General features: G+C 32.4%; 2 protein-coding genes across 2 annotated transcripts; both read right to left on the bottom strand.

Annotated features, from left to right (window-relative positions):
* Window positions 1-762: 762 nt before the first annotated feature.
* Window positions 763-8,802, bottom strand: LOC128155820 (uncharacterized). Its single transcript, XM_052817695.1, has 7 exons — window positions 8,659-8,802; window positions 3,821-3,952; window positions 3,399-3,574; window positions 2,893-3,024; window positions 2,570-2,725; window positions 2,087-2,313; window positions 763-1,497 (listed from the first exon to the last, which is right to left on the bottom strand). Exons 1-7 carry the CDS (start codon window positions 8,726-8,728, stop codon window positions 1,425-1,427), a joined length of 966 nt encoding a protein of 321 aa, XP_052673655.1. The 5' UTR covers window positions 8,729-8,802; the 3' UTR covers window positions 763-1,424.
* A 2,487-nt stretch (window positions 8,803-11,289) lies between these two features.
* On the bottom strand, window positions 11,290-12,176 carry LOC128156910 (uncharacterized). Its single transcript, XM_052819242.1, has 3 exons — window positions 12,155-12,176; window positions 11,734-11,901; window positions 11,290-11,561 (listed from the first exon to the last, which is right to left on the bottom strand). Exons 1-3 carry the CDS (start codon window positions 12,174-12,176, stop codon window positions 11,290-11,292), a joined length of 462 nt encoding a protein of 153 aa, XP_052675202.1.
* Window positions 12,177-14,284: the final 2,108 nt, after the last annotated feature.

Below are 14,284 nucleotides of genomic sequence, written 5' to 3'. Positions count from 1 at the left end.
AATCAGACCTGCATTACCTGACCAGATTTTACTAGTACATTTACGTCCACTTTCCGATACCGTAACTTCTTGCTAATATTTCGAGATCTTATCTTGTTGACTATGCGCCAAATAAAGCACATTTAGAAAAAAAATCATGCATAGAAAATAAACAAAGATTGCTTATGAAAATATCTAATGATGCACAATATGTACATTATTGAGCTCTTTGAATTTACCGGTAGATGTCAGGGACACCTTACGGCACTGAACTAAATGTACATACATGTACATCGTAATTATTAGGCACATCTAATTAGTCTTCTGGTACAGCAAAGCGGGGCAAGAGAATACAAATTATGGTAAAAACTGTATTCAAATATATCTATATTGTACATTTGTACCTTGACCTTTAGCCTAGAAACATGGTTCAAGGTCACTGCATACCATTTGAAGTGCCAGATTTTGCCAAAGTGAGAGAAAAATATGCTCACTGGATCATCAGATTCCTACTGGGTGTCCAAAGAGCAGGGCCCTAATAATTACACAATCTGTGTAAAATAAAACAAAAATAAAAGGAATATTTAACTCAAGAATTGCCATTTCTGATATGCCTCGAGTATTTTACGGAAATGTATACCTGGTAGACATCTCTGGTATTCTATGTAAAACACGTCATTGAAAACCATACATAATCAGATATCAGAGTTACTCACTTTCTTACCTAAATGATAAAACTTCAATTTGTACAACATTCAACAATAACTAATTCCCATACAACTCTCAAGGCTATAACATTTCTTTTATTCAAAACAAAGTGCATACAATAGGTATTCAAGAATTTGATTTTCCACTGTAAAACAGTTAATAATTACGTCACAAAACAAGCAATAAATATTTTTAGAGATACAAGTTTTAACAGTTGTCAACAACAGACTACTCAAGAAGCCCGATACTAAGAAACAGTGTACACTAACGCGAGTGTTAACAGCACTTCAAGAACACTAGTCGATGTACAGGTATTTTAATTAGCACTGTAAACATGCTCCACTGCTCATTTAATTAACTACAATCTATTCTTAGCCTCTGTCATTTAGATATGCTTTCTCTGTTTAAAGAAGAAAATGGATAAAATGATGGTCACACCAGATGATCACTTACTATTGAATCAGATTACTTATTTTGCTTCCAGCTAAGAAATGAATTGATTTTATTCTTGGTTCTCCTTCAACCCAAAGTATCTTGCTTTTTGTGTATCCATTTAACATTTCTTCTTGGGTTTCCAAATGACAAACGTCAACGAGTATTCCTTTGTACTCCATGCCTGAATTTCCATATCTTTCATTCAATCTGTCAGTCGCTGAATTTTCTCGTTTCCAGTCAACACTTAAAAATCCATATTTACATGATGACATGCACTGACTACACTTTCAACTCCATCTCATTCATGTAATTTTTTTCTTTACTAATTGAATACATGGCAGAAGATTATCATTAATTTGGACAGCCTCATCTAACCTGAAAAATAAAATATTTGTATATTATAAAGAGTATAAAGTAACAAAGAGAGACCATAAATACGTACATCTACATAACATTTTCCCACAAATTTATTTATGATCTCTCATGACTTGGAATAAAATAAGTTTTTTATTCATCCTTGAGTCTTAGCAAGGACATAAAAAACAATTAACAATCTGGATAAAAATTGTATACATGTACCATCCTTAATCATAAAAAATTCTTTTTATCTGGTTTTTTTTTTTTTTTTTTTTTGGGGGGGGGGGGGGGGGGGTAATTTTAGTAAATCCACCGCATATTGAGGCAAGCATATGATAAAATATTAATTTCTTTTAAAACAAATATTTGATAAGATTGCAAACAATTGCCAATGTACACAAATAATGGATCACACTGACAGTATTCTATTCAGCTTTTTTGTAACACAAGACTGCACTTAACACAACTTTACAATAGTAACCTGATTACATATCTAAGACTTATTCATTTCCCCTGTTTTAGAAATATTGATGAGTGTTGTCCTCTGAACACAATTTCAACATAAGTAAAATAGTTCATCCGTTTTTTCTCTGTTTTAGACACTAACCTGGACAACATGTCCCTATACTCTGACTGAGTAAGATGACTGTGGCTGATGGATTTCTTACACTGTACACCAAGGGTCTTGAAGCATCTATTTTTAGTCTTGTTGTGGTCAGGGTTATCCCAATGAGGTAACTCGTCTACTATTTCCCATGCCTTCAGTATGTATTCTATCAATGCTGTCCAAGATTCAAAGGACTCCAGCTGCTTCCCTTGGTCGATGCATGATTTCTGAAATATTTACTTTCTTATATTTTGGGGAAACAAATACTTAAATCATTAAGATAATGATAAAGTTCTATTCTGTTAATTTTTTAAGACAAGAAGACAAATGAATGTGAAGAGACCAAAATCAAAATGTCTACTTTGATAACTGCGCTGTTGTACTCTTCTTAGAATATATGCTAAAATGTTCTTACCTGTATCCTTCCATAAATTTAAGATAAACTTTTAAAATATTGGAATTGAAAACTACAGAATATCTTACAGTGAAGCTGTCCAAATGAGTTTTGACCCGTCTGTAACAGAAGGCATCTCTGCTTGAACCCCATCGGGAATTGGGAAAGGACTTAAAGATGTTGCTTTTACAACGTTCCAAATTTTCTAACAAATTGCTGATATCTGGACTAGGTAAGGCTATTTCCTGCATAAAAAAGAACCAATTTCTCTGTGATGATCAACATATAAATGCAAGATTTACAGATCTTTCACTTTATATTCATACAAATTTTCACACATTTAAAAGCTTAAACCCTTTAACATGAACAAGTTTCATACTACTAGGAATAGAGCACTAAATGACCGAGTTACCGCTTCAAGCTCTGGATGGTTTTCAACAAGATTTTCTATGAGTTTTGTTAGCTGTTCACAACTCAGTGCTGATAACCTCTTGTGCAGATTGGGAGGCTCTGATTTATTAGATTTGGTGTATTTCCGCTTTTTCTGAAAATGAAACCAATTGGAGTTGAGACATCTATGCATTTCAGTATTGCCAGTCAACTGATGTGCTTCCCATCAACAGAAGTTACTGTTTCTTATTATGATCCTGCTATATTAGACAATATCTATTTACAACCAACTTGACATGAGCAAAAATGTGTTGAAAAACTTATATGAAACAAAGTTCTGCTGTAATTATTTTTCTACATTACTGCATTCCTAAAGATGCATAACCAAAGATATTATTTAAAATATATATTTTCAAATGATTGCAGTACTTGGGTGAAAAATTCATAATGTGTAGACAGATTAAAAATTCTACATAAAAGCTTCCAAATCATTATTTAAACAGTTTCTGCATAGATTATATGACTTACTTTAGGAACAATTTCTTCATTTCTGTCCATGCTGTCATCCTGTGGTTCACAGTCAACATCCCCTCTTGTGGTTCTTTCCTCAAGCTGAAGGCGCCTCTTGATTCCATCAACCTGAGATTTTTTTCTAAGTGGTGTCCATCCACTTGCGTCGTTTGGAGAGTCCGATATTAAGTCAACTGTGTGAACAAAATGCTCTTTTACTTGAAAAGTTTTCTATTTCAAATACTGAACTTGTAACAAATTCCTTTCGGTAATACGTTGAATCTGTCCAATTTAAATTTTTAAATACATATATTAAATTGCTCTATTAATAGAGTAAAATCAAAACAATTATTTTACTGAAAACCAAGAATTTGATTTATTTGATTTACACTTCTGTTTTGCATTATCAAAGATTATGATGAACCAATTCAAATTTTTACCCATTTCGGTGACTTTTATTCTAGGAGAATTGGAAGTTAAAGCTTTCCTTCTTGGACTGGATCTTAATCTTCCCCTCTGTTGGATTATTTGCTCTTCCGGGGAAACTGTAGTTCTACTCTGGGGTCTATCATCTGTAATAAAGTAAGATTTACATGCACACTAAGACTCTGTACAGTGGACACGTGTAACAAATTGAGATCAATTGTTCAAACAGATATAAAATCTTGTTTGGTATATAATATCTCATATGGAATATAAATTTTCAGTGCATAAAGTTTCAATTTTGCCAAAAAAAAAAAAATAGCATTGCTGATAAAATAGAAAAACACGAAGTGTAAATACTTTCAGTAAACAATTTTTTTGCAACCCGAGAAAAAGATACCACATTAAGTCCTAAACTTCTTGGGGATCACCATTTCATAAACTTTAGATAAACAGAAAATCTTACTTTCCAAAAGTTGTTACATTTAATGCGGTATATCTGTAACCAAATACAAAAAAAAAATACATCTTTCCAAATCAAGGGTTTCTGATCCGCACCTCTCCTCAGGAGCAGAGAAGACCGAAAAAACTAGGCTGGCAAAGATGACATTTTTGGGTATCGGGTTCGTTCGCCCTACCTACCTTCGCCTTAGTCCGTTCGCCCTTATTATCTTTCACCCTAAACCTTGTATGTTCATTGTTTTTTTAATACACCACATTATAAGTTATTTCTTTTAATTTTAACTTAAAAACTTGTAAACTTTTATTCGTATAACGTTATTCTATATTTTTCCTTTATCAAAAAAAGACGTAATTAGTAAAACTGTAAGATTTTATTGCCGTAAACCGTCGATAACCATCTTGTTGTTTTTATAATGATTCGCTTGATGTTTTTCAAACAATTAAAGAAATTGAGACTTTAATTAATTAGTTAATTAATTGGCTCATTCAGAATATAATCAAATGATTATCACCTATTCTATCTTTGAAGATATTACATTACACTATCCTTTGATCTTTTAATGATATATATTATCATAATGGATATTTCATAATTATAACATGGTTATACTATGAGGCGAAATCTAAAATAATATAAAGTAACATTACAAAAATTTAATATTGCATATATTCACAAGTCTTTGTATCGCTATCATGTCACTGTCAGCCTTCTGGTGATTATATTATAAAAGAGGAAAGGGTGGTATTGTTTTTATTAATTAATTTCTTCATGATATTAAATTGATCAGGATAAAAAAAATATATAAATACCTTAATCCTACATAAAAATAAGGCGAACGGACCTAGGGCGAATGGCGTCAAGGGCGAACGGAGACTATAGGGCGAACGACGACAAGGGTTAACGCGTTTTACGTGTTTTAGGGCTAACAAATAGCCAATCACATTTTAGATGTTATTTTTGTCTCCGATGTATAAACCAATTGTATGATGTATATATACAGTATCCCATTTTAACTAGCACATCCCAAAATGGGCAATTATTATGCAATTGTATGGAACGCCATGGCTGCCTTATGTTAGATGATTTTATTATATGCTGTGGGTCTATTATTATATGCTGTGGTTCTATAATTATATGCTGTGGGTCTATAATTATATGCTGTGGGTCTATTATTATATGCTGTGGGTCTATTATTATATGCTGTGGTTCTATAATTATATGCTGTGGGTCTATTATTATATGCTGTGGTTTTATAATTATATGCTGTGGGTCTATTATTATATGCTGTGGTTTTATAATTATATGCTGTGGTTCTATAATTATATGCTGTGGTTCTATTATTATATGCTGTGGTTCTTTTATTATATGCTGTGGGTCTATTATTATATGCTGTGGGTTCAATTATATGCTGTGGGTTCATAATTATATGCTGTGGGTCTATTATTATATGCTGTGGGTCTATTATTATATGCTGTGGGTTCATAATTATATGCTGTGGTTTCATTATTATATGCTGTGGTTTCATAATTATATGCTGTGGGTTCATTATTATATGCTGCGGTTTCATTATTATATGCTGTGGGTTCATAATTATATGCTGTGGTTTCATTATTATATGCTGTGGTTTCATTATTATATGCTGTGGGTTCATAATTATATGCTGTGGGTTCATTATTATATGCTGTGGGTTCATAATTATATGCTGTGGGTTCATAATTATATATGCTGTCGTTTATTCGAAACTAGCTATTCGAATTCGGATTTCTCGTTTTGGAGTTTACATTTACAAGCACTTTCAGCTGACACCATGGACAATGGTCGTGTGACCTTGACTGAGACCCATATGCTAAAAATTGCTTTTCAGAACTATGTTGTCGCCGGGCGCATAGTGTTTCACAAACACATCTTGTTTCAATTTATCAATATTATACTTTCAGACAAAGCAGAAAATGTGTTTGTGTTTTAAATCTTTTATACAATAAAAAATGATTAAAATACTGAGTATGCAAAATTGATTTCTTGTTTTATTTACTATTATCAACTATAATAATTTAAGCTTTACTATTAATCGTTGATGTTTTAAAAGATTCTTTAAAAGGAGTGTGCTATTAAAAATCAAGTACAAGCTTGAGAATCTATACTGTCATTTGAGAGTACGTTACTGAAAGTCCAAGTAGCTCAAAAAATTCTATGTCTCGGCATCTCTCTTAGCGCAGCCGTACGTGTTTGCTCACGAATTCTATCAGGACACATTTTTATGCGTCCGAATCGTATATTGTTTTTGTCCTGTTTGTCTGTCTGTTGTCAACTTTAACCTTCGCCATAACTTTTGAACCATAGGAGAAAGAGACTTCGTATTTAGTATGCATACTTCACTAATTAGGTGCTTTTAAATGACACCTAGGATAATGAGTTTGTGACCTTAACTGTGACCTATATGCTAAAAAATTGCTTTTTTGAAATTTGTTGCCGCCGCAAATGCATCTGATTTTAATTTGATAATTTGTTTGCCCCCCAAATGCACCGTTACTGTATTTCTTTTATGGATCCGCCATCATAAATTTATTAAGAGAGTGAGAAAATTCTGATCTTAAATTCATGTCATTTAATGAATTATGAGTAGTTTTTCAAAGGGAAAAAAGCCAAGTTAACCAAAATAAATACAAGATGTGTTTGTGAAAAACTATGTACCCCCAAATCTTCGATTACAGTGGCATAAAATACCGCAAAATTGAATCTGTGTTGGATTTCCGGGCATTGGGCGAGGCTGAATGCACATCTCTACTTCAGTTCCTCAGACAAATAAAAGATAGTGTTTTCAACATTGCGTACATGTATAGAAAAGGTAACGCACTATAAAAATGTGTCCTGATAGAATTCGTGAGCAAACACGTACGGCTGCGCTAAGAGAGATGCCGAGACATAGAATTTTTTGAGCTACTTGGACTTTCAGTAACGTACTCTCAAATGACAGTATAGATTCTCAAGCTTGTACTTGATTTTTAATAGCACACTCCTTTTAAAGAATCTTTTAAAACATCAACGATTAATATTAAAGCTTAAATTATTATAGTTGATAATAGTAAATAAAACAAGAAATCAATTTTGCATACTCAGTATTTTAATCATTTTTTATTGTATAAAAGATTTAAAACACAAACACATTTTCTGCTTTGTCTGAAAGTATAATATTGATAAATTGAAACAAGATGTGTTTGTGAAACACTATGCGCCCGGCGACAACAAAGTTCTGAAAAGCAATTTTTAGCATATGGGTCTCAGTCAAGGTCACACGACCATTGTCCTTGGTGTCAGCTGAAAGTGCTTATAAATGTAAACTCCAAAACGAGAAATCCGAATTCGAATAGCTAGTTTCGAATAAACGACAGCATATATAATTATGAACCCACAGCATATAATTATGAACCCACAGCATATAATAATGAACCCACAGCATATAATTATGAACCCACAGCATATAATAATGAAACCACAGCATATAATAATGAAACCACAGCATATAATTATGAACCCACAGCATATAATAATGAAACCACAGCATATAATAATGAACCCACTGCATATAATTATGAAACCACAGCATATAATAATGAAACCACAGCATATAATTATGAACCCACAGCATATAATAATAGACCCACAACATATAATAATAGACCCACAGCATATAATTATGAACCCACAGCATATAATTGAACCCACAGCATATAATAATAGATCCACAGCATATAATAATAGACCCACAGCATATAATTATAGAACCACAGCATATAATAATAGAACCACAGCATATAATTATAGAACCACAGCATATAATTATAAAACCACAGCATATAATAATAGACCCACAGCATATAATTATAGAACCACAGCATATAATAATAGACCCACAGCATATAATAATAGACCCACAGCATATAATTATAGACCCACAGCATATAATTATAGAACCACAGCATATAATAATAGAACCACAGCATATAATAAAATCATCTAACATAAGGCAGCCATGGCGTTCCATACAATTGGACAAATGGTATCAACCTTTGGATTACAGGTCAATTAAAAGTATTTAATATCAATAAAATATAAATATTATAGATATTTATAATAAAATATGAGTATATTTTTAAAATTTCTTTTTTAAAGTATAATTATTTTTGTTCAATCAACATAAGTCTAGAGATGGAAGAATGATATATCTCATGCATTATCATTCAAAAAAACATTTTGATTAGGCCCTATGAATAACCGGGCCATTTTTACAGTGCTGCACAATACATTTTACAAAATTCATCGAAGAGGAGGAAAAAGCTGTGAGATTCTGTTTCAAACTGAAAAAAATAACAGAATAACAAAACTCTTTTGCACCTTGATGAACGGCACTCAAAGGACTGCGTCCAAAAAATGCTGCTAAAGAGTCTTGGTGCGCTGTTGTCATTTCTGATGTTTTTGTCTCTCAGCATTGGCGCGCTTTCTAATCACGTGACTATGCTGCATGGCAAGCCCGAATTTAATGGATGACATCCTTATAACAATAGAGACACATCTTATGATCATTTTCCAAATATCTTTTATAACCATAAAATGTGAGTAACAATAAAAAATGAATCCAAATTAATAGTAAATTTGTACGATTAACATTTTAATCGGGCTCGTTATACATATCCAAGTGTTTTGTTTAGACATGGCGCTTGTTTTGGGTGTCGGGGCTGGCTTCTTTACGCTGGCGTTGTTGTGGTCTTTTACGTTACTTGTTTGTTTATTGTTTGCAAAAGCCCAAGGAGCACTTCAGTAAGTTGATATCAATTTATGCATTTTGTGTATTTATTTTCAGTTTACATCTAATTTTGCACGAACTTGCTCAGACTTGATTTTTGTTAATTTTAATAGATCACAACCTCTTGTTTTAGTTGTATTGCTTAATTAAACAAGCTTTCATTGAGAATTTTTTAGCACTTTTTTTGAAAAAATCAGACGAACCAGAATCATTCGAAAAATCAGAGGTTGATTAATGACATGACGATCTCTTTATTTATAGTTAAAATTTAAATAAAAGACACAATTAATTTGTTGCGATGACTCATATTTGCCCTATGGACTTTTAAAAAGCAACCCAAATTAAAGATGGTTTTAAATGCAGTTTTGAACACTTTGGAAGACAATAATATACTTCCATTGTTTGGGTAACTACTACCTTGTGTGCGTTTAGGCATTATAATAAAGATGATTTAAAGGCCGAACATTTTTACCGGGTGGTAAATCTCAGGAGAGGGCGGGGCTTAATTATTAGAGGTGTGAAAGCCTCCGGGGATTGCAGTCTACCTGTGGTCGTGAACGCTGCTAATCGCTATACACAGGAGGCAAATTAATACACAGGAAATAAAGAATTAGTCAGAACTGGTCTTAGTTTAAATATCTTATTGTTCTAATGACCATACAAAGCGATTATATACGGAAATGGTATGTGTCGTCCGAATTTTCTCTAAGCACACGTGTGTAAAGCACAATTGAAAAAATGCAGTAAATTAATTCTGCTATAAAAGTATAGCTCAGTACATTGTGTTTAGCACTTGACATTGTTTAAAAAGTTAATTTTAACAATTATAATAGTATAAGAAAACCATACGATCAGCAAGAATGTGGAATGTAAAGACAGCCATTATATGTCGACAATTAATGGAGTTCGTTTTTCCATGGAGTGACGTTTACATGCACCAACTTCCAACTGAGTGAATTGCCAGTAAATATAGCTTTAGCAGCATAGTGTATGTTTGTTGTAAAAAGAAAATTTTATATGTTTTGGAGCTGTCCATGCATTTTTGTGGAATTTATTAGGTCACACACATGCAACATAATTTAAATATAAGTTGTGCGTATTTTCAATCACTGAATAATTATTTTTCATAATCCATTTTAATACTGGTAATGTTTAAAATCAATTTTCAATTCCCCCTTTTTCTTACATGACGGAAGATATCAAAGATAACGTTGTTAATTGCTAGTAAACAGAAATCCGCGGACCTGGCAAGATCGCGCTCGGACGATCACGTCAATCAAACTGGGTGCTATTGTTTCAAACTTGATTGACAAGCGGCATCATTTTGAAGTTTGTACAGGTAAAAAAGGGGGCGTTTGTAAAATGTTCGGCCTTTAAGATGCTATAAAGCTATATCAAGCTATATAGCTTACTCAAGAGAGGTATCAGGAGAAATCGTACCCAGGAGAAAATGTACCCAATCTCTAGGGTGTGTTTTCTCCGAATGGCTGTTCGTTCGCCCTAAAACGCGTTCGCCCTTGACGCCGTTCGCCCTAGTTTTCGTTCGCCCTACGTCCGTTCGCCCTTGACGCCGTTCGCACTGGGTCCGTTCGCCTTAATTTTATATAGGATTGATTTATTTATATATTTCTGTGTATTCTGGTGAATTTAAACATTTTGAAAGATAGATATATAATTAATGAAAACAATACCACCCTTTCCACTTCTACATAATAATCATCATTTGACTGACGGTGACATTATATTGTTACGAAAACTTGTTAATTGAATTATTTTATTTTTTTAATGTTACTATATTTTATGTTCCCCTGTTTGTATTTTCTGTTTATTATGTAATTATTTTCAATTTTACCTCATAAAATAACCATATCATAATTATGAAGTTTGAATGACTAATAAATCCACTAAGTATTATTTCCCATTATAGAATAGATATAAACAAAATGCATATGGATTTATAATTTATTCAATAGTTTGAATGAATATCAAACATGCACTACAAATATCTAATATGTCAAGCACTACAAGATAAACATAAAATAAATACATAAATAATAAATACAACAAGCACTACAGAATACAGATATAACTAGCACACAAAAACAACAATTATAATCACTACATGAAACACATGACACACATAATTTAATACTGTTAGTCACTGTTCAACACACTGTTCAACACTGTTCAGTCAGTCATCACATCATATTAGAAAAGTTCAATCACTCGGTGTTGATGGACAGGCTGTAACACGATGAAATCGCTCGCAGAAAGTGACTGGTGGTCCAAGCTCCTTCCATGTTCTCATCCCAGGCTTTCTGGATCCTCTTCTCTAGGGCGGTGTATACGCGGTTACGCCGGTTAGTCTCCCTCTCCAAGTCTGCAGATTGTACAGCAACATTGACCACTTCAGCTTCCTGTCGCAGTTGCAGCACCAACTTGTAGAATGGCACACCCCCGTGCCTGGCCATCGTATTCAGTCGGTTGTGCCAGCCTGAAAAAAAAGGGATTATTAATAATGGTGCATTAGTTTATTGCATTAGTTTTTTTCAGTATTTATTAATATTTATTTTATTTTAAAATTTTATTATATGATTCTTAATTTAAATCAAAATTACATCACTTTATTTCTATCATTTGAAAACATAATTGACTTGTTAACATACCTTCGACGTCGTTGTTGGTGCGCACTGTCTGCCGAAACACTGACCAGTCCTGGACCCTGAATACACGATGGCGAAACCACTGTCGGTCAATATAGTCCACCAGGTCCTGAAGTTGTGGTGTGGTGGCTCTTCCTCTCAAATGGTGGAACGTCTCCGGGATTTGTTGTGCTGGCAGGAAAGGCAATAAAATCTAACAATTATACCAATTACGTCTTTTTTTGATGAAAGAAAAACATAGAATATACGAATAATTAATAAAAGTTAACAAGTTTTAAGTTAAAAGTTAATAAAATAACTTATAATATACTTTATTTATAAACAAGGAGCGAACGAGGTTTAAGGCGAACGAGAATTTGGGCGAACGGTAATTAGAGCGAACGGACTAAGGCGAACATGTAGATAGGGCGAACGCACCCGATACCGTTTTCTCCAGGAGAAAACATACCCTATGAAAATCATAATTATACTACTTTATAGTTTTTAATACTTTTAAATACTATTTTGCATAATAAATATACAGAAATGTAAGAATTTTTAGATATATGAATTTAATACTTCATAATTTTAAAGGGGTTGGACATATTAAATAATTTTCAAATGCTACTGTTATGCATATTTCAATGCATAGATGTAAAATGTAAAATTTTATGAATAGTATCTTTATAATAATTGTAGCAACTTTTATTTTAGTACGAAATAATGACCTGTCATAAAGTGTGATCAGTCTACTTCTTCTAATTATCTATTTATAGGTAGCCTTACCGATTTGAGTTTCTCTATACGAGATCACCTGATTTTAATTATAGTTATAATCAATTAAATACCTGAGCAGTTATTATTATGTTATATTATGTATTGCCTTCCCGCGCAGGAGGTAGAAATATTCACTCTCCACACATTATACATGTCAGTGTCGTTGGAAGCAAATTGACTGTTCAATGGTACATCTCGTAGTAGTTTCCATATATATGAATCAAATAAATATTTAAAAGACTTGGACTTGGTTTTATTAAGCAACTTTGTTTTATAGATAATTTTCAAAAAAAAAAATTTTAAAAACTGCGATATCGACTTCTTGAGATACTCATCATTTAGTCCTTCAAATGAGATTACAATAAAAACTAATTAACGGTTTCGTTTATGGTGGATTAATTGTCGACTAATTAAACTGCTCAGGCCATGTTCGTGTATGTGTATATTACAAATTATTGTCTTAATAATTTAAGTACGTGACTATGCATTTAAAAACAACAGCAACAAATGATACAAATGTTCATTGTATCTTTTATTTTGTTTCATTTAAGAATATCTATGAAAACCATTATTTATTATTTTCATAGGGTACATTTTCTCTTGGGTACGATTTCACCAGCATTCTCAAGAGATTGTGTTGGATCTGCCCTATATTATAATATTATAAAGTTGTAGTATGGGATGGGAAAAATTGTAATAGACCAGTGTGGACAGATTTGGAATTTGAATCTTGTTCCCCTGAATTTATAGTCAGATGCTCTAATAACTTAGCTATCTGGTGCAAGTGATTGAACTGGTGTGATGTACTGTCACATTTCTATAAAATTTCAAAATTTGAGAATACCCCCACCCTACCTGCCCTCAGACAAGGAATAAAAAGTGCATGTATCAGTAAAAAAATTATGCATAGATTACTGCCATTATAATTTTTAATACATTGTACAATATATTTCCCACAGATACGCTGGTGTCGGTGCTTTCCTATTGTCAGGACTAGTGACAGTGATATTTGCAGTTTTACCAAGGGAACCAAAAGTATCGACAGATGAACAAACAGCTGTTGTAAGTTTTTCAAGATATTTGTGATTTAGAAACAGGTTGTAAAATTTAAATTTAAATAAATGTTTTATAATGAATTATGATCAAAGTAATTTATGTTGTTTTTTTTTTATTTCTTCTCTTTAGGTATATGACTACACAATTATATACAGATATCTGCTAATATCAGGATGTCTATTGTTTCTCTTGATTGGACTTGGTGCTTATTTAACTACACACATTATGGAACCAGTTTATGCCAAGTCTTTAAGAAGATTGCGATGAAAATGCTTATGAGTATCCAAGCATGTTCTGAAGATGCTGAAAATTGCAATTAGAGATGCATTGTAAATTATACAAGGCTTGGATAAATTAATAGTGTTTTTCAGTTTCGTGGTTGATTAAGTTATTTTTTTCCCCCAACATCTGGATATTATACTTTTCTGGCTGGAAATGTAAACACTTTTATAATCTAGGTGTAATGGTTGTTTTTATTGCATGTACATGTATTTAGATGTAAGGATTGTGATATTTTGATTGCATATCATAATATGATAAAGGACAAATGAGTAAACACGGAAGCGAAATTGTGTGTTTATCATCATTATATTTTATTTCTATGGACATATTTGTTATTTAATGATGATCTATCTGAAATACATACATTTTAAAAACATACCTGGTATTTATTTTTAATTTGAAAACCTCACAACTTTACAAGAAATTTTTGAAAAAATTATGTTATTTGAGATGTTCATTC

This window comes from Crassostrea angulata, chromosome 7, assembly GCF_025612915.1.
Source record: "Crassostrea angulata isolate pt1a10 chromosome 7, ASM2561291v2, whole genome shotgun sequence".
NCBI lineage: Eukaryota > Metazoa > Mollusca > Bivalvia > Ostreida > Ostreidae > Magallana > Magallana angulata.
Note: the sequence above shows the minus strand (reverse complement) of the source record. Positions and strands in the feature narration are given on the sequence as shown.